Genomic DNA, 25,936 nt, shown 5'->3' with positions numbered 1-25,936 from the left:
CGAATCCCACTCCCGACAAACTCGCAAAATGTGAGTTCTTCCTTAGGAAGGGAAGTAAAGCGTGGGTCCCGAGATGAACTAGCCTAGGGCTAAAAATCTCGTTAATACAGATAAAAAAAAATACTTCCTTTTACAAAAAAAAAAGCAAAATAACCTAGAAGCCACTGAAACTGGCACCCCCTAGGCACCCCCTAGGAAGAAATCCTAGATACGCCAATGGGATAGATCCGGACAAATTGTGGTAATATGGGCCGACGAGTAGATACCCGTCCAGGAGTTTGTGTCTACTACCTATGAGAGCTTCGAGGTCGGCAAAATAAACGAGGTCTTCTTCTGTAGCTATTATACGCATCCGCGGTGGTCGATGACAATGCCTAGGCAAGTCCACTCTAGAAATGGGAGACCACCGGCTTACTGGGGGCGACGGATTCAATTCCCAGCCGGTCCAGGAATTTTTCGCAACGGAAATTGCCTTGACTTCCTTGGGCACAGAGTAGTTGTAAAACAGGTTTTTTCCCTGTTGGAAGGTTACGTCAAGAAGAAGAAAATTTGCTCAACATGAAACTTTAAGCCTGTAACTTGATATATTTCGACTATCACTTGCAAGGGCGATACACCTCTACTTTCAATGGAAAGCATTTCTCATCCGGAACTTCCTGTCCAACGACTAAGGAAACATCACCTGGAAAAAGAATACCATACAATGAAACATGGATTAATATTTAAGCTACGACAGAATGTAATACCTTGAGGGCAGGCACTCAGTGCAACCAACAAGTCCATGTCGGCAATGAATTCAATAAAATCTCCCATCCTGGCGGGACTTGGCTTGCAGAAATATTGTTGAGTATCCTGAAAAATACAAATCTTTCACAAATTATACTTGTGAACATACTATGATGTCACAGCAGCACTATCTAACCCTAGTAAATCCCGTGCACATAAAGATATTCCACACATCGTGCACATCCGACTCCAACAAGCCAAATTCCTTGACAGCTTCCGTGAGGTAACTGTGGCAACTCCCAACGCGATCCCTTCCCGTTATCAGCTAGTACGTGTAGTCGTCACAGCGCGTCCCAATCACGTCATGCAGCGCTCCACCGTCCTTATCGATGCCGTAATCAGCGAGCGAATCCGTCACAAAGGTTGCCATCGGACGCAAGTACGGAAAACTGCTCCACAGCCGGTCATATGTCTTCAGGTGCGATGCGTGCAGTTGTCGTGTTTTTCCCGAGTAGAAGCGTTCCTTTGGGTTGTGCAGATTCCAGAAGTTCATATCTCCCACCTGGGAACCTTCGTTGAGGGTGACTCGGCACAGGTCACCGGCCAGCAGTTTCCATGCTCGGCCGGATTTTTTCGGTACTATCAGCTCTTGCACCAGGGAGCCAGCCAAGGCCGAGGACCGCCGGGTTTGGCACCATTCCGGAGACACCACCGACGCAGGTGCTTTGTTGTAGCAGATTGTAGGTTCGTAATCGTTGAAAGTGCGTTTCATGGCTGTGGCTACTCTAGCGCTGCTGGCTCTTCTGTGCAGAACTGTCCCTGTCGAAGTGATAAGAACAACTGAATGGTTTGAAGAGTGTGTCTAGTCAATCGAACTTGATTAGTCATTGTGCATTGCTTCCCGATTAATACTCATATGGGCGGTTTTGTGCAAAAGCGGAATAAGTACAAAAAGCAACTCACGCTATGTCTGAACCAGCAGATTAAAAAAAATTGAATGTACATCGGGTTTCTTTCCATAAAACATCAGTATTCAAGCTATATTTTCATTTGCAGAAGGTTTCAAAATATTCTATCGGTGAAATTGACCGAAAATGAGGATTTCAAGCAAATTTGTATGAAAAACAGTCAAAAAGAGGGAAAAATCAAAATTTCCCCGATAGAATATTTTGAAACCTTCTGCAAATGAAAATATAACTTGAATTCTGATGTTTTATGGAAAGAAACCCGATGTACATTCAATTTTTATAATCTGTTGTGAACGATTGTTGGCCATTCCTTATCCGAACGTAGAGACACAAATCGGCTGATGACTGCACGAATACAGTTTGCTTGAACACATCGTCGATCGCTTTGTTCCAGACCCGTTCCAGAAGCGCAAACTTCTGGCTAGTGTCACTACGTCCATACTAAGGTATGGCGGCCCAGCGTGGGGTACTGCGCTAAGTACTGAATCAAAGATATCCGATTAACTGAATGCTACCGTCATATGCTGGAAACTACTTACAGGCTGTGTGTCTGAGGGTGGCGAGCGCGTACCATACCGTGTCACACGACGAGCTCTGCGTCATCACTGGTATGGTGCCTATCTGCATCCTTATCAGGGAGAACACGGCGTGATTTGAAATGCGTGGCACAAGAGGCATACGTAGGACTGCCAGGATGGCCTCTGTGGTCAAATGACAGCGCACGTGGGACAGTTCCACCAAAGGAATGTGGACCCATAGGTTGATACCGAGAGTAGATAATGGGCGCCATGGGGAAGTAACATTCCACCTGACACCGGTTCTTTCAGGGCATGGCTGCTTCCGACAGTATCTACACCGTTTCGGGCATGCGGATTCTCACGAATACCCTGTTTGTGCCGGTTTAGAGGAAACGGTGGAACATGCTTTGTTCGTGTGCCCGCGTTTTCGCACAATGCGTTATAGCATGCTTGCCAAATGCGGAAAGGACACAACTCCGGGCAATCTTGTAAAGAGGATGTATGTGTAGAAATGAGTTTGACTGGAACGCCGGTTCAACGGCTATCACCCATAACGTATGGGAGCTACAGAGGAGGTGGCGCGTGGACTCGGAGAATGGCTAGTTCAGATGCGATACAAGAGGTGGTCCAGGGGTTCGAAGACGGCTTCGTAGGTCATACCGATGCCCTACGGTCGAAATCGATCCTTACAGCGATTCAGTGACCGTGGAGAGGAAGTCCTGGTGGCGTTGCTGTCGTGTCGTCGGTTTACTGGGTTGGATCCGAGCCCGCGGTTGGAAAGGGGTCCCCGGCAAGGGCCGGGGCAGGTGGAGACCCTGCTGTCAGCAACCTTCTGGTGCATCTGATAGGTCCAGAAGAGTAGTGACAGCCTTTCTTGCGGACAATTCAGATCGGGTTGCACGTAGGCATCAGTTCTTGATGTCTGCAAAACAGTTGGGCGCGGGCGGGGTTGACCCTGCCCGCCTTCCGAGGACAAAGTGGTGAGGGCCACTTGGGAAACTAGCAAAGCGCCAGCATGCTACCGTAATGGACTCTCCAAAGCGAGTCATCGCTGTTCGTTGCTGCAGGCTACCTTGAATATGGCGACCATAGGAATGTGTTGGTCGAGGAGAGAGTAGTTCTGGCTTTTACATTTGTTGTAGCAGACGGTCTTAACCCCACACTACCCTAACCTTCCTGTTAGGGTGTCTGTTGAGCAGATTCTCCCCCTATAGTTTAAATGGAAAAAAGAGCCGTGCCGCTTGTTCGAGCCCATACAGACTCCACTCGAGGTGAAACACACCAGCGGGGTTGTCGGTCTAGTACCCAGGAGGCTGCTTCATAAAGACCTTTTCATTCAACTTACCATGCAAGTAGGCCACACGGGCGAAGACCTCGTCTTAGTCGCATCCGAAGTTTTGTGAAAAACCGGGCTTTATACCGCACGACGTTGCCAGTTTGATCCTCCTTGAGCTTGAAACCCCACTTGCAACCAACCTTCTTGCGGCAACGTGATGATGTCCCACGTATCGTTTTCCGTCAGGGAACGGATTTCCTCGTCCATCGCTGTCTTCCAGAATACACTTTCCGGACTGACCATTGCTTCTTCGTAGCCTCGTGGTTCCGAACGCGAAACCATGCCAATCGTTTCGCGGTAGCGCACTGGAGGCATACCCTTGGTTTGATGGATCGATCTCCGGGAAACGCAGCGCCTTCATCCACCATAGATTTGTCTGCAGTTTTGTAACCGTAATTTTCATCGTCCAGGTGATCATTATTGCTGTCCAAATCATCCAACGGGTCTTGATTGACCGCCGGCGTAGCTTCGACTTCGACTGGCCTTGATACAAGCTCGAAATCAGCGACATTTTCCGCTTCCTGATGTCTACTGATGCTGACGCTCTCGGCCTGCTCAAGACTGACTGATGACCACCTGGTCGATGCTGGTCGATGGAAGATTCTTCGTTTTTCAGTATTTTTTGAGTTGGATACCAAAATATGACATTTTTTTTCAAATATCTCGGAAACCAATGGAGATATCGCAATTTTGAGCATAAATTTGGTCCAATTGGGTTCTAGAATCACCAATTTAGTCTAGAAAAAATAAGTTTGAAAATAAAATTTGAAATGTTTTTTGAAAGTTTGTTCTAGCAAAAATTTCACTTGAACCCTTTGCGCCACCCCTAAATATCAACCGAAATCGCTCATTTTTGTACAGCTCACTTATTTCGGCTAGTAGATCACTTTCCACTTGGGAAATCATATATCGGAGAGATTTTTTGAAATTAGCCCCACCCTAATGGAAGAAGGTGTATGATCTGTGGTCCGTGTGGTATCCTGATGTTTGTGTATGTCAGACTGCGAGGCAGTTGAGTTGAGTACCTGAACGAAGAAGGGTGTACGTAAAAACAGAGAGGATCTTGTAAGTGTTTTCCAGTGGATTTTGTCCGGTTTTGGTGATCCTAGGTACCACTGAACCAGTGGACATCACATTGGCGATCCTGCCATGATATTGGCAAGTGTTTTGTGGTGCAAAAACATTAAAAAACACGAATTTCCAAAGCCAAAAACATGCTGAATTGTGTATTGAAAATGAGTACCTAGAAGTTTTCAGTTTTGCAGAGGGTAAGATGGATACGGCAAAGTTGCCAGTAAAAATAATTTGTGTGAATATGGAATGAAAACCTTGCGCAGAGTTTAAGCTCATTGCCAAGTTTTTAAATGTTGCGTCGGGTTAAGCCCATGGCCAACATATGTATTGCGTCGAGTATAGCTCATGGCCAATACGATAGAAACAAAGAAATGAATGCTTGAGTAGAGTATCGGCTCATTGCCAAGCATTTGATATGTTGCGTCGGGTCAAGCCCATGGCCAACATATGTATTGCGCCGAGTGAAGCTCATGGCCAATGCAGTAATTAAAACAATAACGCTCATGTTAAAGCAAAATACTAAACATTTTGGAAGTAGAGTGAGAAAAACGAAGACCAAACCATGAATTGAGTCAATTCTGACTCAAGGACAATTCAAAAATGATTGCAAGGAAGCGCTTGAGTAGAGTCCCAGCTCATTACCAAGCATTCAATCAGTTCATTATGTTGAAGCTAAGACCATAAAATGTGTAATGCATCGAAAAAAAAAACCTTAAAACAGCAACAAGATGTTACTATAGATGACGCGATTTAACCACCTGAATTTTTGGGAGCACTGTCACGGTTTTGGAACTATGCAAGTGTGAGTCACCTCATCATCGCATGTTCTCGAGTGCTGCGTCGTGGTAGTGGGGATGTTTTGTTTTGACTACTCCCGTTCGCCAGTTGTTGGTTGGGTTTCGTTCGTTGCCGTCGCAGTTGGAAAAAAAATCGAAGTGTGCGAAAATCTTATCGGAATTCGATTTCGCATGCTGCATTGGAGTTCGTGCTTCGGCTCACTAATCGTCAGTCGGTCAAATGATGAGAAATAACGGCAGATTTTTAGTAACTAAACTGTTGGGTGTGTGTTTGCCGGGGTGGGTAAGTTAACAGTAGGGAGAGTGCGTGACCATCCAGCCATCGAGCAGAGATAGAGAAAGCTGAGTGGGTGGTAATGATTAGGTACACGACGACTGTGACACGGTGCTCATTTCTGTGGTGGCTTGTTTGTGTAAATGGAAACACACTGTGTAGGTATTACTAGCGCGGTACGATGTGTGCGTTTGTTGACTCCTGGAGGAGATACATACTTGGATACATAGGGTAAGTGCACCAGCTTTTACTGAGGACTTACAAATTGTACATCATTTACTAAAAGTATTTTCAGTAACCGTAAATATTGGAATGGATGCAGTGATAGTCAAACACTTTGAATTTTTTCAATCAAATCAAATCAAAGCAACAACATGATAAACTCTTTTGATTATTTATGATTAAATATATTTAAAGTTAAAATGCCAAGAAGGTTTTCTCAGATTCCTATATTGATGATCTTATTGGAGGTTTTGTGTAAGAATATTATGAAAAATCATGAATTTCTGGAAGTACAGTTATTCTTAGTTTACTACCGAAATCGTGCAGTTTTTAAACACTATTATAGACGGTGGTATCACATTTCCCGGAATGCCATCTCCCGGAATGCCATTTCCCGGAGTAACATTTCCCGGAATGACACATTTCCCGGTATGCCATTTTCCGGAGTGACATTTCCCGGAGTGACATTTCCCGGAATGATACTCGATCATTAGGGCTGAAGTATGTTAAGCCAAGGTACATCAGAACGAAAGTGTCAATAGGCCGAATAGGTCATTATAGGTCTTATGACTTTTGTGGTGAGTTGCGTGTTATCTTCTTGGCAGTTGAACTGGCAATGAATTCAATCATAATTCTCAGCCAACTTGATTAGCACAAAAACACCACATACCTATCCTTTTCATTATAATTGAAAGAGCTTTTAATCAAGCTTTTAATATATAAAATGGTGGATATTAATTCTATCGTGCCGTCATGATTGTCCGTGAGGGAATTTGATTGGCATGTCCTCATTGGACCAACCATCCGGTTGTCCGTGAAGGACTTCGTTTGTCGTGCTCTCATCGGACCAACAAGCCGGTTGTCCGTGATAAATCGAAGATGTTTTAGTCGAAAGCCCTCAGACCTCCACCATGGCAAAGTACATACAAAAAAAAACAAATGCAACTAACCCATCATCATGTACTTCATTTTGAAGCAAACTACCACAGCTTTACAAGGACGGCCACTGGGCAGCCTAATGGAATGGTTTTATTTTGAAACTGTATACACCTCGAAAGAACAGCCTATTTTTAAAAGAAGGAAAAATCTCTGATGGGAGAGTTAGTAGAGTGGTCGCCAATAGTACAGTATAGCAGCCGAGTTGAATTGTTTGATTATCATAAATGCATATACATACTACCGTCCCTACACAGTTATGGATCACACACAGTAACGGTTCACTTTTGATGTTTAAAGTCGAATATCTTGCTACTAACTCTCTCATCAGAATTTTTTTTCCTTCTTTTAAAGATAGGCTGTTCTTTCATATGTATACAGCATTAGCACTTCATTTAATTAGGATGCTATGATGCTGTAATATTGACCACATCACAAACTCTCCCATCAGAGATTTTTCCTTCTTTTGAAAATAGGCTGTTCTTCCAAGGTGCACATACCTCGAGCACATATCGAAATCAAACTATTCGACTAGGCTGCCCAATGTCCGTCCTTAGAATTTAAGTCATTCAGCTAAGGGGCTAGCTCCCTAATGACTTAAAACACAATTTCGCAAAAATAGTGATTCCGGGAAATGTCACTCCGGGATATGGTATTCCGGGAAATGGCATTCCGGGAAAATGATCATTCCGGGAAGTGGCATTCCGGGAAAATGATCATTCCGGGAAATGTGTCATTATGGCAAATGTCATTCCGGGAAATGTCACTCCGGGAAATGGCATTCCGGGAAGTGGCATTCCGGGAAATGTGATACCACCTTATAGACTAATAGTACCCTCAAGGGTACTGTACAAGATAGCTGTGACAAGTAATGACATAAGTCGTTTTTCATTTTCATCTTAAAAAAAAATAACAATAGTTTTGAGATTTGAGGCTCTTTTGTTTTGAATGTAAATTATTTATACCCCTTGCGCTTTCAAATTGTGAAAGTTTTAGAATTCCTCATCATTTCCTTTTTTTTCAAGTGGGCAGAGGGAGAGTGAGAATGAATACCTGGTAGTTTTTCAAATATTGCAATATTATATTAAAATCTTTGTTATTAGTTTGCACAAAGTATACTCGATGCTAATCCATAAGCATGAGCATAGATGATCGCACAATTCGTAGTTGCTACTCCGTATTTGACCGGAGCCATCGAAATTGCAAAGAGAACCATTGAATGGGGCTTGCTATACTCGATGCCGATTCAAAGTGTTCAAATATTTTCTGCAAGGGGAGGATGTGGTATCCTGATGTTTGTGTATGTCAGACTGCGAGGCAGTTGAGTTGAGTACCTGAACGAAGAAGGGTGTACGTAAAAACAGAGAGGATCTTGTAAGTGTTTTCCAGTGGATTTTGTCCGGTTTTGGTGATCCTAGGTACCACTGAACCAGAGGACATCACAGTCCGGTGAGTAAATACCCAACGAACGTTATCTTCAAGGACGTCGGGCTCACTTTCTTCCCCTTTTGCTTTGGGGTGTGGACGTGCGCAGCACTACCGAAGACCTTCAGATGCGCCACATTCGGCTTCCTTCCGTGTCAGTGCTCCAACAACTCGACTTCGAAGATAAAATATTCTGCACATGGTTCTATAAATATACGGCAGTACTTACCATCCCAGTCCAGTCGAAAAGCATTCGACTCATTTCGACCAGATACCGGTTCTTCCTCTCGGCGACGCAATTCTGCTGAGGAGAGTAACTTACAGTGAATTGTGCCCGAATACCTTCTTGCCTGTAGAACTTTCTCAGCGCACTTCCGGTGCATTCGTACAAGGCGCAAAACCTACTCTGCCGTAATTCTGCAAAGTGACGTAAGCGCCATTCAAAACTTTTTTTTTGGTATATTATATATAATATCTGGTGTAAGAATGACACTGTGGTATTCCTGCTGTATTAGAATACAAGATCTAGTCGTAATCAATCATCTATGGAAAGAAACTTAGAGAATGAGCAAGAGCTTTATGCCTAATGACCAAAAAACGGACCAAAACTATCAATGCCACTTACGTCACTTTGCAGAATTACGGCAGTACTGTAGTCGTCGATGATAGTCATGAAATATCGGCACCCTGACACCGACACGTTTTTACGGTGCCGCAAACATGGATGTGCACGAGGTCGAGCACAATAGTGGATTTCCTTTTCACCGATTTCGGAAACGATTTCCGACTCATCGCCGATGCCACACGTGTTGGCAGTCCACGTTGTGGTGATCCTTCGGAGCCATCGTCTTTCATTATGCTCGCCTTGTAGAGTCCACCGGCTTTGATCGCAGCCGCTGCTAGTTGGCCACCGACGAGAATCGGGCACTCTAACTCATCAAATATCACAGCACTTCTCTCAACGAGCTTGGATACAGAGAGGAGGTTGATTTCCAAGCTTGGAACGTGTAGGAAGTTTGTTTCCTAGCTTGGTACGTTGCCTAGGGTTACAGTGGTTGTTTTTCCGTCGTCATGGTAACACAGAAACCACCCTCAGCCGACGCCATCCACCTTCGCAATTCTTATTCCTCGAACAATTGGCCTTCAATCTTCCACTGGCACACATTGGATAACTGACACTGAGGAAGATTACAAGTGGTAGTAAAAATACGCGTTTCTGTCAAAGGATAAGCAACATATGGCGGAATTAAAAGGTACGAAACTGATTATACTCATTTGAAGAGGGTATTCTGCTTAGAGGGTTCGAAAAGTCGGTACAAGATGGCCTTCAATGCTGAATCCCCCGGTCCGTGGTGTCGTTTTGTCGTTTCATCCAACAGCTTGCTTTTGACCAGCTCCAATTTTAACTCGTCATCGGAACGGCTCTCGAGAGCCGTCGAAGGAATCCGGTAGGCTCGTCAGCACCAGTGCAACCATCAGTGGTTCACCCAGGTCCAGTCCAGCGCACGACAGCTTTCCAAACAGCTCTTCCAGCTCGAACAAATGGTTCTGCATATCGTCCCCGTCCTTGTACGTTTTGTTGTAGATTATCTGAAGGGCCGCAATTTTCGAACAGAGGTACGTCTTCTGGTAGTGCTTCTGGATGTTTTCTCATGATTCCTTGGCCGTCTTCGCATCACAAATCAGGGGGCGTTGCTGGTCCTCCACCAGAAGCGCAATCGTTGTCGCTCTGGCTTTTCCTCTCTTCTGTAGGGTCTAGCTCGACTCCAACGTAAGATTCAATAAACCAAGATCAGTAGATTAACAGACAATACCTAATTCTTCAACTACTTGCGCTCTGAAACAGCGTCTTTATCTCACCACATCTCAGCCGATTCTCCTTTCCTAGATGATTTCCGATTACTATGACCGATTCTTCTCGTTGTCCCTAACAACGAGCAGTGTCTCGAAACACCGAAGCAAATCATCTACTCATTATTTTATAATAACATTCTCAATTTCTTACACCTTCCAGGCGTCCGTCAGGGGCTCCGGGACTTCGTCCTCGATGTACTTCCACATGTTCTATCGAGTTTGCAACATTTCCGCCTTGAATTTCCATACCGATTAGTTGGAATTGTTCAGCCTCATAATTGATACCTTTCTTTCTTCCTTGAAGCTTCTGGAATCTTCCACGCTGCGTTTGCTTCGGACCCATATCCTATAGGGTATTTGGAGGTTTGACTGAACTGGTTAACGGTTTACTTTAGACTTATTTATTTCATGCTAATGACAAGTACATAATAGATTGCTACGATTCGTAATATCTTCGACCGGGATTGCTCTTTTCACATCAGCACGTTGTTATTTTCTGAGAATAATATCTTTAATTTACTACTGAAGCATCGTTATCACATCATATCTAACTTTTTTTAGGCTCAATTAAATCTCATGCAATTTTCAAGTATCAAGTTTGAGGATGTTCCAAACTCAATTTCTATAGATAGTACTCTTAGGGCCAATTTCTTCACCTCGGCTTAACTGGTAAGCCAGGCTTACCCATATAGTTAAACCTGGTTTAACGCTTAAGCCAAGGTGAAGAAATCGGCCCTTAGATATTTAAATTCTCATTCAATCAAACCAATATCACGCAGTGATCGTCAGTACTTCACCTCTACTCAAGAAAATGGCAACACTCTGTAGTTTTAGTCATCATTTTCTAGCCAAGGCTCAAACCTTCGCTACTATAAAACTCAAATTCGCCCGATATGAGCCTCTGTACGAATTTGCCCTGTCCTGCTCACTCCCACAGAAAATTTGAAAACATCGCGCACAGTAAAAGTCACATTTGACTTTTACTGTGCGCGCTGTTTTCAAATTTTCTGTAAGAGTGAGCAGTACACCAGATTCGTGCAGAGGCTCATGTACCGAGCAATAATCATTCGTCTTTTAGTCAGGGGTAGCAGATTGTAATGTATGACTTGCAGTTATAAGAGATGAGTGATTAATCATTTTTAAATGTAGAATTTAAAATCAATCGGTCACTGATAAAACTATTATATTTTTAAACTGATAATATATATCAGAACAAAGAACAACACATTTTAGAAAATACATTCTAAGAAGTAATTGTATTTTTTACTTATGTGAATCGATTGTGTTTCATGTTACCAATTATATTTCTTAATGTGCTGTTTATTACATTAAAATATATGGTTTTCAGATATTGATTATATGTAATAAATGTTTGGAGTATTGGTTTTATAAACATGAAATCAATAAAATTCCCTAATATCTAAATAAATCAAAAGGCCTAACATGCTTCCACCAGGCATCACTGCTATGCCCCCAGTACTAAACATCATCAGCTCTAGCGAGCGGTTGTCAACTCAGCAGTCCAAAATATCTACGTGTTCGGCAAGCTGTAAAGTGGTGTGCACTGCTGGCTGGCGGCGCGGTGACAAGACAGTTCGCTATCCCGTCCCGACGAAGAAAACGACCCGCCTGCAAGTGGATGTGATGTTGTGAGTGCGTGCGAGAACGATCCGAAAGTAGTGAAAGTGGCGAAAGAATTTTTCCCCTGCATCAAAAATTCGCGCTCCAGAGTCCTGACGCTCGTGTGCAACCAGCCGAGGGAAGCAACGTAGGATCTAGAAGCGGCCACTACACGACGACGACGACGACGACTAGGACGATCAGATCATGGCATCCCGCGGTGGCCCAATGGTGATCGGCACCGACGGTGCCGACTTCGAGCACAGGCAACGTGTGGCCGCTCATTACCAAATCAGGTGAAATATTCTTTTTTGCTTCTCTTCATTGCACCAGCCTAGGGTCTGGGGACTTCTGCGTGAGATGTGGGGTAAGCGCATCTTAGATCGAATGTTGATCAGCCATCTAGATCGATTCAAACCAGGGTCGCATCGCTAGAAATGGTTCAGGATCGGTTCAGTGAATGGTTCAATTCAGCAAATTGCTCGAATAAAAATAGACAAGCCAGCCAGCCAGCCGATCAATGAAATTTGTGAGGAAGATATTTTTGCATAAGTGTCGTATTACGAGAGTGACAGTATCGTTAATGCATATAAATATTGGTAGTTATGTTATGCGGCGAGGAATGTATATGTAGCTATGTACATTTTATAGCAAGTACAAACGAAGCGTAGCCAGCTGTCATGTTGCTATATTTTTTCGCCGGCTTACAAATACCACCGCTACCCAGTTTTGGTCGCACGTGTGCGGCATATGCTTTAGTATGAGTTTGTATATTTCTCTCTGATAATGTTTGGATGTCGGTTTGGCTGTGAGTAACAGTTAAATCATCGTTTTGTTTACAACGCAGACGAATTGGTATACGCAAACCAGATATAGCGCGAAGCATAAACATGATGTGGCTTTGCCTATGTAGGATTGCACATGTTGTCAATATATACTATTTTATTTGAAATTTGATTTGGTCAATGTGTAAGCGAAATTAAATGCAAATCAATGTGCCTGATATGTTGAACAATAAATAAATAAAGCCTGTATCCACAATAATTAGGAATGGTAAATACCGTAATCCGGGGTCAAATTGATCACTTTAAAACAACTTTTGCGGATAACATCAGTGACAATTCAAATATTGCCAAAAAAAACCATGTGACACAATTTTGTTCAACAAATTTTAACTTTAAGTTAAATTACTTCAAAAATTTAAAAATTGGAAATGCCACTTTGGGGCGAAATTGATCAGTATACAATTAAGCATCGGTTGGAAAGGAAAATCTGGCGTACGATTTGCATAGGTCGAATCTACATAGGAATCACAGCAAACATACGACCTATTCAAATCGAACGCCAGAAATATCCTTCTCCGCTTAATTTTGCTCTTCTAAAACCGAATAACGCGTTTAAAATCTTACAACTAGTGAATATCATACTTTAAATGCAAAATTAAATTTTGAAATTTCCCCTTAAACGCCTAAAGGTAGGCAATTTTTTTTATATAAGTAATTTATATCACAATAAATGACTATTTCATCATAAAATGATTTTTTTTAACTATTTAATGTTCTGATTAGCTACATAACTTCCCAACCAAGGCTCCAAAAAAATGTTAAAACAGAGACTTTACGGGATGTCCTATTAGCAATCGATTGTTTAGTAGCAATGATTTCAGCAAAATGAGAAATACATTGCAAATTCATCAGAAAAATAAAGCAAAACTAACTTTTTATCTAAAAAATAAAAGTCTACATTCATCTCTAGATATCTACGAACCAGACGACGTAAAAAGTTTAAGATCATTACGACGCTTAAGAGTTCGTAGTATGAGATTACAATATAGTACCCGAATGATCAATTTGACCCCGGTTTACGGTACGTTCGAAATTATGCAAAGTATACATCAAAATTGCAATACTTTTTGTTGTAGCACTGCAACAGTAGAACGTGATCAAATGAATTTTGTACAACTATTTTAGCTTGTAACGCTATAGATTTCGAAAAATTGTCGGAGAGCAATGGCTGAAAATTCGAACTTAAACTTCTTAATATGCATTTTTGCATCGGCAATCACTATTAACAATTTTATGGGCAAAACATGTATTGGAATTAACCGTTTAAACACTTTAGACAGCATTTAGAGCGAACCCTTTATTGTTCCGATTGTGCTGTTGAAAGTACTTTTGAAATTATCATGCAATTTTGCTGGCATAGTAGATTCATAATGAAGTATCTTCTTTAAAAAAATCGTACAAAAAGGCAGAGACATTCAAAAGTTATGAATAAATATACATTGCATATGTGGAGCGGACCTGGTGTGATGGTTAGAACACTTGACTATCACGCCGAGGACCTAGGATCGAATCCCACTCCCGACAAACTTGCAAAATGTGAGTTCTTTCTTCGGAAGGGAAATAAAGCGTGGGTCCCGAGATAAACTAGCCTACACTGCAAAATATTTTTGCTGGTAATCAGCAAACTTTGCTGATTTTTGGTGTGCTGATTGCATTCAGCAATACAAATTACTGAATATCAGCAATTATTTTTCAACTTGCTGAACCATCCAGCAGTTTTGACAGTTGATTAGCAAAGTTGTGCTGAAATTCAGCAAAAATGTTGCTGAAACTCAGCAATTTCTTTTGCTGATTTTTGGCGTGCTGGAAGCATTTCAAAAATTTTGGTGTGTAGGGCTAAAAATCTCGTTAATACAGATAAAAAAAAAAATACATTGCATATGAAAATCATGCATTATTGTCAACATCTTCTTTGTTAGAGCAGGCCCGAATGTGCTAATCAAAATAAATTTGGGCCCGAAATATGTCTCCTGACATTTGATATAGGCGTGCCTATTTTTCACAATTGAAAAATAACATTTTCACTAATGCTCACCCACATCTTAACTTTCAAATCAGTTTTCCGAAAAATTGCAATAATTTTCATTTGAAGTATTATAATAGCTTACACACATAATTTTGATTACCGAGTTCGGTAATTTTTTGACGAGATTAAAACTGCTGAGCACCGAACTCGTTCAGCAAAAATGCATTGTTTACCTTTTCCATACGATTTTGACAGTTGTTTTACTGAGCCTCAGTAAAATCGATTACCGAAACTACCGAGATCGTACTGCTGTTATAATCTCGTCAAAAAAGTACCGAACAGACAATTCAGAAATAAGTGTGTACAAATTTCCAGTGTAGCGGAAATGAACCATCCAAAATGCTTGAATTAATCTCTTTTTGCCTCCAGTTTGCCAAATTGAGCACTAACAATAATTATAATCAGACATCAAAGTGTTTTAATCAAAATTTTGACCTATTTTATTGATCAATAGGAAGCAATCAGTGAAGTACTAGATTGAAAGTAGTGAGCTGGATTTTTGTATGGTGAGATGATCAGTTCTCCATTTCTGTAATGAAATGGTACAAACAGCATAGGTTATATGATTTCTTGACTAATTTGATGCTATTTGAGCACAAGTTTGGGTAACTGTGTAGTTGTATTATTTATTTCTTGCATCTTCAACAACACAGTTACCCATACTTTTGCTCAAACAACATTAAATTAGGCAAGAATCCATATAACCCATGCTGTTTGCACCATTTCATTGCAGAAATGGAGAACTGATCATCTCACCATACAAAAATCCAGCTCACTACTTTCAATCTAGTACTTCACTGATTGCTTCCTATTGAAGAGTTCAGGCGTATTTCTGTGTCCAGGTTTTCGTGGATACATGCTTTAATAGGTCTCCAGTTAGCCTAGTGGTTAAGGCTATAGAACGCCAATCCGGAGACGGCGGGCTCGATTCCCGTTCCGGTCGGGAAAATTTTCTCGACTCCCTGGGCATAGTGTATCATTGTACTTGCCTCACAATATACAAATTCATGCAATGACAGGCAAAGGAAGCCCTTCAATTAGTAACTGTGGAAGTGCTCGAAGAACACTAAGTTGAAGAGAGGCAGGCCAAGTCCCAGTGGGGACCTAGAGCCAAAAAGAAGAAGAAGATGCTTTAATACAATTTTTGTTTTTCAATTATACAGTTCGCTATTTGTTGCAATGAAGTGTTTGATTGGTGTTTGATGAAATTTAAAACTAAGGTCGACTTTTTGATTCGATTTTGTCAGCCTTTTTTGAGCGAAGAAAATAGAAGTGTGTGGCACTCAGCATGGCTCTTCTATAATCAATATCAATTCAGTCATTCGCATACTTGCCGATGTACTGAAGGACCACGTTTTCGGCATCGTACCGCTGCAGTAGGGGTGTTGGACAGGATCAACAATGGTTCGAACGCTTAGAGGTAACGACGTCAAGAACATCATAGCCTATGATTCATAGGAGATTAAACGCTCAGGAAGGCCAAGAGGAGGAATTCAGACCGATGATTTAAAAGTTCAACGCCCACCAGCTGTCAAACGAAAACGGCCTACGACTCATCGATTTCGCCGCCTCCAAGAACATGGCCATACGTAGCATCTTTTTTTCAACACAGCCTCCCTTATCGTTACACCTGGAGTTACACCACAGCACAGCAGCCAGAATCGCAAATCGACCACGTTCTGATTGACGGACGGCACTTCTCCGACATTATCGACGTCAGGACCTATCGTGGCGCCAACATCGACTCCGACGACTATCTGATGGTGGTCAAAATGCGCCCAAAATTTTCCTTTCTTAATAATTTACGGTACCGGCAACCGCCACGGTAGGTATAACCTTGAGCAACTGAAGCAACCAGATGTCGCCTCAGCATACGTGCAGAATCTCGAGGCCGCGTTGCCAGACGAGGGTGAACTTTATGTGGCTCCTCTAAAGGACTGTTGGAGAACAGTATAAGCAGCCATCAACGACGCAGCCGAGAGCACCATCGGGTACGTGGAAAGAGTAAAGATGAAGCGAATGGGTCGACGCGGAGATTAGAGCGGTTTTGGAGGAAATGAATGCAGCACGGGCGGTAATGCTGCAGCAAGGAATCCGGCAGAACGTGGAATGTTACAAACAGAAGCGAAAGCAGCAGACCCGCCTCTTTCGGGGGAAAAAGCATCGCCTGGAAGAAGCGAAGTGCGAAGAAATGGAACTGCTGTGCCGTTCCCAAGAAACACGGAAATTCTACGAGAAGCTCAACGCATTCCGCAACGGCTTCGTGCCGCGAGCCGAAATATGCAGGGATATGGACGGAGGCCTCTTGATCAAAACCTGGTGAGGATGGTATCGCAGCTGAATTCATAAGATATGGGCCCAGAAAAATTGGTCCCCTATCTGCACCAGCTGGATCTGGTATACCGAACAGCTACTGGAGGAATGGAAGGAAAGGGTAATCTGCCCCATTCACAAGAAAGGCGACCATTTGGAACGTGAAAACTTCAGAGCGATCACTGTTATGAATACTGCCCACTAAGTGCTATCCCAGATCACCTTCCGTCGCCTGTCACCTAATACAAATGAGTTCGTGGGAAGTAATCAAGCCGCCTTCATCGACGGTCGGTCGACAACGGACCAGAAATGCCATGAATACCAGGTCTCAACGCATCACCTGTTCATCGAGTTCAAATTGGCATACGACAGTATCGACCGCGCAGAGAATCATGGACGAAAACGGCTTTCCTCGGAAGGTGACCAGACTATTAAAGCAACGATATAAGGTGTGCAAAACTGCGTAAGGGTTTCGGGTGAACTATCCATTTCATTCGAATCTCACCGGGGACTAAGACAAGGTGATGGACTCTCATGCCTACTCAACATCGCTCTGAAAGGTATGATACGACGAGCCGGGCTCAACAGTCGGGGAACGATTTTCTAAAAATCCGGTTAATTTGTGTGCTTTGCGGACGACATGGACATTATTGCCAGAACATTTGGACGATGGCAGAGCTGTACACCCGCCTGAAACGTGAAGCAGCAAAGGTCGGACTGGTGATGAATACGTCAAAAACAAAGGACATCATGGTAGGCAGAACCGAACAGGACCGGTTCAGTCTAGGTAGTAATGTCACGATAGACGCTAATACCAGCGGCGTCATGGTCGCGATTTTTTCCGCAGTCAAGTTCGCGGATTGGGAACAATGCTCGGTATCCAATTACGTAACTTATTCGCGATTTCGAAGATGCAGAATGTGCGTGAAGGTAGAAAAAACGAGAGGGAAATATTTTTTGCTTTTTTTCACACACATTCTGACAGTTCCTTACGAGGTTATTCATTAGTGCGACAAAGAGTTGGAATCTTTTCAACTGCGTAGTCGCGAATTTCTGGTCCTTTACTGTCAGATCGGCGTAACACGCTAAATATAACTTTCATAAAATGCAATCTACACAGAAAAAAAAAATACACGGTAATGAATTTTATTGGGTACCGAACTGGACACACAAAATTTAATGGTTTTCTTTGGTACATCGGGGTTTTGAAATTAATCTGTGCTAATACCTTCGAGGTGGCAAAGGAATTCGTCTACCTAGGGTTCTTACTGACGGCTGACAAAAATGTGAGTCGAGAAATTTTAAGGCGAGCACGTGCTACAGAAGAAGCTGCGGTCTGAAAAGATTTACCCCCGCACCAAACGTACCATGTTCAAAACGCTTTTCAGACCGGTGGTCCTCTACGAATACATAACATGGACCATGCTCAAAGAGAACCTGCAAGCACTCGGGGTTTTCGAGCGACGCGTGCTAAGGACGATCTTCTGTGGTGTGCATGAGAACAGTATGTGGCGGCAAAGGATGAATCATGTGCTCCCGGCACGTTACGGCCATCCCAGCATCCGGAAGGTAACCACAGTGTATCACCCTTTGTCGGACTTTTCACAGGGCAGAGCTGTCATGATGCCCAGATGTCAAAAAGGGATTTAAAAAATCTCTTTAATAGTTATTTATGTAACGAGTTGCAAAAAGATGATGTTTTCAGCACGAGTACGAAGAGTGCTGAAAAAATCGAGTTTTGCTACGAGTTCCATACAAAATTTCATGCAATGATTTTTTTCATAATGCAACTCATTTGAGTTGTATAATGTTCATAATGCAACTCAAATGAATTGCATTATGAACATTATACAACTATTTTTCATTATGCAACTTATTTCAGTTGCATAATGAGCCAGTTCGTAAAAATTGGCCATTGTGATACCAAAATGAATTATATAAAATGTAAATTGTGATACTGAATTGCATAAAATTTATTTAGGTATAAAAATAAGTTTCTAAAAATCTGGAAAAAAATATAGTGGCTCAGAAAAATGTGCTCTTTCGTATAAAATAAAAAAAAATCAATATTTTTTTCAAAATTTGAAAACCCAGTTTCAAAATATCTTTTCATTTTTTTTCAGCGCACTCAACAAGGCCCGGTTAAAATACTGCATTTTCTTCCACTACCTGCTGTTCTTCGTAATGCTAGTCAAACTGTCCGCCGACATTCTAGACCGTTTGGATATATTTATCCTGGAAATTGAGGAACTTCAGATTCCCCAACCGCTCTGGTGGGAATACTTCTGGTGTCTGTCCGTTTTCCTGTCCTACTTTGGCCTGACGGCAGCTCGCCGCAATCGGATAAACGACATGAAGAAGTACATGGTTGGTATCAGCACCGTTGCCTTCGTTCCGCTGTTGTACTGCCTCATCTACTACCTGAACGACGTGAGTGAGTACATCAGCTTGGAGAAGGGCACCGAGCTGGAAGACACGGACATCTTCGTCTGGCAGGTAATTGTTAGTACCAATTTGCAACCTCACTAGCCTTTCTGTAGATCCCACTAATCGGACTTCAAAACTCTGCTCTTATAATCCTTGCACTACTGCTGCTTTGTTGTGTGTTGTGTGTTGTTATACTTGCTTTCTCGCACATCTAGGGCTACCCGTATGGACTGTTGTGGTACGGATTCGTCCTGCTGGCTCTGCAGGTGCATTTCTTCTCGCTGTACTTCGCCTGGAACCTAATCAAGGCTTGGAGAGCACGCGGAACTTTGAGGAAGGAGCAGTAAACAGGGAAGGCCATCGGTTGCAGGAATTCAACATTGAAAGACAATATTCTTCGACAACAATGTAATGTGCTTCGAAGCGAACAATACATACTTTTTCATGTCAGTTTCACTACTCAAAACATTACGGTAGAAAGATCATTCTCTTAAACTACATAGCGAACTCAATAACTCTGCCCCTCAGATTAGTAATATCAAGAAATTTTTTGTAGATGTATGGGAATATGCTATTTAGCTTAGCTAAATTTCTTATTGGCATATTTGAAAGAACAGAGTTGACACAAAAAAATCACAAAAGCTAGTTTTCAATTTATTGAAACTTTACAGATTAGATACTTCACAAAAAAGACTCCGGTGTGAAAAGTTATTCAAAATTAGAAAAGTGAACCACTCGCCCTCTTTACACTAGCCGAAAATACTGAAACGAACGAATGTTAAGTCTGTCTTAGGCCTTCTACAGAGTAAAACTAATTTTGACATTTTTTTTTTATTTAACGTATAGAATTATTTTTTAGAACTCGTGATTTGAACTTAAATAAGTTGTACGGAGTTTTTCATTATTTTCTACGATGACAAAACAATGCAATATAGCCATTACTGACAACGCTCAAACAAATGAATCCTGAAAAGAGCTTACCAAAGTTGGGTCACTGCCGGAAAAAAAAGTGCTCCAACTAGAACACAAACGGACTAAAGCAGCTGATAGCGAGGACTAAAACGATCCCACAGACAGGAAGAGTTCACCGAAGCGCAGCCCCGTGGTGCGCCTGATGGATATATTTTCACAACAAAACGCAAAAGAAAGAGGCGACATTATATTCTACTGGAAGGCAGGAAACATGCTCGAAGCAAGAGGAAACCAAACGGAAAATGTTAAAATGATATTTATTGTGAGTAATGTTATTCAAGTAATGTTCTTATGATTGAAGTAGAAAACTTAAAAATCGTTAAGAGGGAGGACAAATAAAGTTGTTGTAATGAAACAGAACTTTATTGAACTTTTGAGAGAACTCCAAAGCAGCGGATTTTCTGGACAGTCAAGTGTTCAATAGCTGATAAAAAATATGATGGATCCCTGTTGTACTCTTCCTCAACGTGGTAGCAGTATCAGTCCTAACTCAAATGAGAATTTCTTAACCATCAACAATCCCAAAGGTTTGGTTAGGATGTCATCCGTCATATTTTTTTGTAGCACAGCATTTCAGGTCGGTCTTCCCAGATGCACCCAGGTCCTTTGTGTAATGCAGTTCAGTATCGATGTGTTTCGGTAGTCGTGAGAGACGGAATCCAAACAGCTTTTGTAATCCTCTTACTGGGACTGACTGGATTTACGGTAACTCTGGTGTTTTTTCGGCTTTCAGTCACAGAAAAAGCATTGATTATTCTAAATCATTGCCTACGTTTCGATCCTGTGGTAAGGAACTTCATCAGGGCTTGATATGAATCAACTTGTGAAGATCGTGTTGATCACACGGAGCATTGTCGTTTTCATGAGGGTTGAATATCGCACTTGTAACATTGGACCAACTAGTACCCTGGTTGAGATGGTAGGTGGGTGGTACGTTTAACCGTTCGAGTCGCAACACTTGACACTTTGGGAATTAAAGTTCTGTTCTTGTTTACCGGATTAGAGTTACCTCTATATTACTGTAGCATTGAGTTGTGACTGATCCATTTCGTCCAACAACTATTGTAGCCTCACTGCCTGATGAACAGCCTGCGGTGTAGTTATTGCGACATTTGTACCCATTTAGACTCGGCCGAAACTCATTATCATCACAGTCGAATTTCGCACACGACTTCGCAGCGGCTGGCATACACAAGTTCGGTTGAGTTCATGACAGGGGCGTCGGATGCACAACAGGTAAACAAAATTAGTTTGATTAGTGTGAAGTTTCGCTGGGAAATGATGATTCAGTGGATTCTCAAATAATCACAGTAGTCTAAACATTAATGAGAAACCCAATATGTACTCTGCCTCCATCTGCCTTAACAAGGCAAAGCATCCCTGATTTCAGCTCGTCCTTGATACTATCGCTTTTCAGGAATCCGCTGCAAGACTTTTTATGAGCGGTATCACCCTGAGACGAGACTCGCGAAGACGGTCTTCTTTTTCTCCACTTTGTTATTTTTTTCTTCTTCCTATCTGTGTTGACATTATGTTTTGGGCTGGTGGTTCAAACACGTACGTGACCGCATCACCTCACATGCAGTGTGACTGAATCCCATTCACGCACAAAATCATGTTGAGGTGAAATTTTGAATCGCCAACAATCGCCAAGCAAAGTAATCATTGGAATATTTTGTTTTGAATTTATTTTTGACAGTACAGGAGAAGAAAATGCTGCTCGGAGTGAATTTTGGCTTCAGAATTTATCTCGGATAGCAATACTTTACTCGTTTTAGGTAACGTAATCAAACGGGCTACAACTGACAGCTCAGTTGGGCTGCACTTGACGTTGCTTTTTTTCCTCTTCGCGAGTCTCGTCTCAGGTATCACCCGCCCAATTGGCGTCACAGCTGTTCGTTCGTTTTTCGTTCCCAATCCTAATTAGATCAATCCAATACAGTGACGATTCGTTCGTTGAGAGCTCGATAGTTGGACTGTCTCGATGGTTGAATGTTCACTGGTTGGGGCAAAACCCAACTAAAAAGCACTGTCAATGTCAAAATAGATGTCAAAACGAGTTTGACGTCTGACCGCTGTCGCATCACAGCACCTGTATATAAAACGTTTGCGCAAGTATGTGAGTGTTCCGTGACGTATTTCTCGTCACTTGCGTGTGTCTAGAGCATTTTGATCAGTTGTCAGTTGCCCCAACGAACGAACACGATTCGCTAATCGATGCGTAGTCGTGACTCAACCAGCGAATCCGGACTGTAATCCGTAGTCAATAGTAGAGATCCAGTAACGGACAAATCTTTTAGCCTCCATCCATCACGGAGACAATGCAGTTCATTCACCGATTCAGGATATCTACACAAACGGTCAGAAAATTCACACAAAACTGAGCTAAACTGGAACAGCTCAAAAAATGAGTAAATTACATTTCCAGCGATAGCGCTGGCCAAAGTGCGTAAATCTCATCAGTTTAAGTCGTATAATATTCTTGCCGATATAAAGAATGTTATACAGCTTAAATTGGTTGGAATTTTGCACTTGGGCCAGCGCTATCGATGGAAATGCAATTGCTTCCACGGGTCAAGCGATGACAAAGACCGCCAGCTAAGAGTTGTGTGCTTAGCTGGTAGTGCAGCCTGGGCACTGTTGTCCTTCTGACTTTAGCTAGGTGCGGCTCAAACAGCGTCGGTTCTGGCATCCAGCTGTTGAGTAAGAAACGCTGCACCACGCCCAGCTAGATCCAAGGTGGTAGCCCCATCAGCGTGGTCGTCCCAGTGTTGGTTGGGACGTTAAACAGAACTGGCACGATGGCCCTCCGGCGAGACAGGAGTGTTGGCGTAGGCCCAATAAGCCACCCGTAAAAATCCCCATTGCGAATAACATAGGAGAAAATACGACTCGATACAATCGACAAAGACCCACGCGACGAAATAAGGACTACGATTGGAAACTTGGAACATGGAATTGCAAGTCACTAGGTTTCGCAGGATGTGACAGGATAATCTACGACGAAGTACATCCCCGCAACTTCGACATCGTGGCGTTGCAGGAACTCTGTTGGACTGGACAGAAAGTGTGGAAAAGCGGGCATCGAGCGGCTACCTTCTACCAAAGCTGTGGCACCACCAATGAACTGGGAACAGGGTTTATAGTGTTGTGCAAGATGCGACAACGTGTGATCGGGTGGCAGCCGATCAACGCAAGGATGTGCATGTTGAGAGTTAAGGGCCGTTTCTTCAACTACAGCATCATCAACGTGCACTGCCCACACGAAGGGAGACCTGATGACGACAAAGAAGCGTTCTACGCGCAGTTAGAGCAAACATACGATGGTTGCTCGCCGCGTGACGTGAAAATCGTTGTCGGCGACATGAACGCACAGGTAGGAAAAGAGGAAATGTACAGACCGGTAATCGGGCGAAACAGCCTGCACGTCGTATCGAATGATAACGGCCAGCGATGCGTAAACTTTGCAGCCTCCCGTGGTATGGTAGTTCGAAGCACCTTCTTCCCCCGCAAAGATATCAACAAAGCCACCTGGAGATCACCCGACCATCAAACAGAAAACCAAATCGACCACGATCTAATCGACGGAAAATTCTTCTCAGATATAACCAACGTCCGCACATACCGCAGTGCGAATATAGACTCGGATCACTACTTAGTCGCTGTATGCATGCACTCAAAACTTTCGACAATTATCACCACGTGTCGAAGTCGAACGCCGCGGCTCAACATCGAGCAACTTCGTAACGTAGAAGTGGCTCAAGACTACGCGCAGCAGTTAGCAGTGGCCCTACCAACGGAAGAGCAGCTTGGCGCAGCTACACTTGAAGATGGCTGGAGGGACATCCGATCCGCCATAGGTAGTACCTCGGCTACAGCACTAGGCTTCGCGACTCTGAATCACAGAAACGACAGGTACGACGGCGAATGTGAACAGTTGAAAAACGAGAAGAATGCAGCATGGGCGAGAATGCTGCAACACCGTACGAGAGCGAATGAGGCACGTTACAAACAGGCGCGGAACAGGCAGAACTCAGTCTTCCGGATGAAGAAGCACTAGCAGGAAGAACGAGATCGCGAAGCGATGGAAGAGCTGTACCGCGCTAAGGACACACGAAAGTTCTACGAGAAGCTGAACCGCTCGCGCAGAGGCTTTGTGCCACAAGCCGACATGTGCCGAGATAATCACGGGAATATTCTCACGAGCGAGCGTTAGGTGGTCGAGTGGTGGCGGCAGCATTACGATGAGCATCTCAATGGCGACGTTGCAAGTACCGAAGGTGGCGTGGTAACAGATCTAGGAGTATGTGCACAGGACGAAAGACTTCCGGCCCCTGACCTTCAAGAGATTGAGGAGGAGGTTGGCCGGTTGAAAAACAACAAAGCCGCTGGAGCAGATCAACTACCAAGCGAGCTTCTAAAATACGGTGGAGAAGGACTGGTGAGAGCACTACACTGGGTCATTACCAAGATTTGGGAGGAGGAAGTATTACCGGAGGAATGGATGGAAGGTATCGTGTGTCCCATCTACAGAAAGGGCGACAAGTTGGATTGCGGGAACTACCGCGCGATCACACTACTGAGCGCTGCCTACAAGATACTCTCTCAAATTTTATGCCGCCGTCTATCACCGATTGCAAGAGAGTTTGTGGGGCAATATCAGGCTGGATTTATGGGTGAACGCGCTACAACGGACCAGATGTTCGCCATCCGCCAGGTGTTGCAGAAATGCCGCGAATACAACGTGCCCACACATCACTTGTTCATCGATTTCAAATCGGCGTATGATACAATCGATCGAGAACAGCTATGGCAGATTATGCACGAATACGGATTCCCGGATAAACTGATACGGTTGATCAAGGCGACGATGGATCGAGTGATGTGCGTAGTTCGAGTATCAGGGACACTCTCGAGTCCCTTCGAATCTCGTAGAGGGTTACGGCAAGGTGATGGTCTTTCGTGCTTACTGTTCAACATTGCTTTGGAAGGTGTAATAAGAAGAGCGGGGATAAACACGAGTGGGACGATTTTCACGAAGTCCGTTCAGCTGCTTGGTTTCGCCGATGATATTGATATTATTGCTCGTAAATTTGAGACGATGGCGGAAACGTACATCCGACTAAAGAGTGAAGCCAGGCGAATCGGACTAGTCATTAATGTGTCGAAGACAAAGTACATGATGGCAAAGGGCTCCAGGGAGGAATCACCGCGCCCGCCACCCCGAATTCATATCGACGGTGATGAAATCGAGGCGGTTGAAGAATTCGTGTACTTGGGCTCACTGGTGACCGACGACAACGACACCAGCAGAGAAATTCAGAGGCGCATTGTGGCAGGAAATCGTGCCTACTTTGGACTCCGCAGAACTCTACGATCGAATAAAGTTCGCCGTAACACGAAGTTAACCATCTACAAAACGTTGATTAGACCGGTCGTCCTCTATGGGCACGAAACATGGACCCTACGTGCAGAGGACCAACGCGCCCTTGGAGTTTTCGAACGGAAGGTGTTGCGTACCATCTACGGCGGAGTGCAGATGGAAGACGGGACTTGGAGAAGGCGAATGAACCACGAGCTGCATCAGCTGCTGGGAGAATCAA

At 43.3% G+C, this 25,936-nt stretch overlaps 2 protein-coding genes across 3 annotated transcripts; one reads left to right on the top strand and one right to left on the bottom strand.

Annotated features, from left to right (window-relative positions):
- Positions 1-559: 559 nt before the first annotated feature.
- On the bottom strand, positions 560-1,577 carry LOC109424044 (uncharacterized). The gene is given in 3 exon segments (XM_019699106.3): positions 560-682; positions 747-852; positions 923-1,577. Coding segments are annotated over 3 exon segments (768 nt in total). The 5' UTR covers positions 1,499-1,577; the 3' UTR covers positions 560-596.
- Positions 1,578-11,643: 10,066 nt separating this feature from the next.
- LOC109426230 (protein jagunal) lies at positions 11,644-20,693 on the top strand. 2 transcript variants are annotated; one of them, XM_019701692.3, is made up of 3 exons: positions 11,644-12,046; positions 19,058-19,430; positions 19,577-20,693. In XM_019701692.3, the coding sequence occupies exons 1-3, from the start codon at positions 11,958-11,960 to the stop codon at positions 19,706-19,708; spliced, it is 594 nt and encodes a 197-aa protein (XP_019557237.1). In that variant the 5' UTR covers positions 11,644-11,957; the 3' UTR covers positions 19,709-20,693. The 2 variants fall into 2 exon arrangements, with proteins under 2 accessions (XP_019557237.1, XP_019557236.1); XM_019701691.3 differs by having other exon boundaries at positions 19,058-19,436.
- The last annotated feature ends 5,243 nt before the right edge of the window (positions 20,694-25,936 follow it).

Source organism: Aedes albopictus, chromosome 3 (genome assembly GCF_035046485.1).
Source record: "Aedes albopictus strain Foshan chromosome 3, AalbF5, whole genome shotgun sequence".
Classification (NCBI taxonomy): domain Eukaryota; kingdom Metazoa; phylum Arthropoda; class Insecta; order Diptera; family Culicidae; genus Aedes; species Aedes albopictus.
This window is presented reverse-complemented; position numbering and strand designations above follow the sequence as displayed.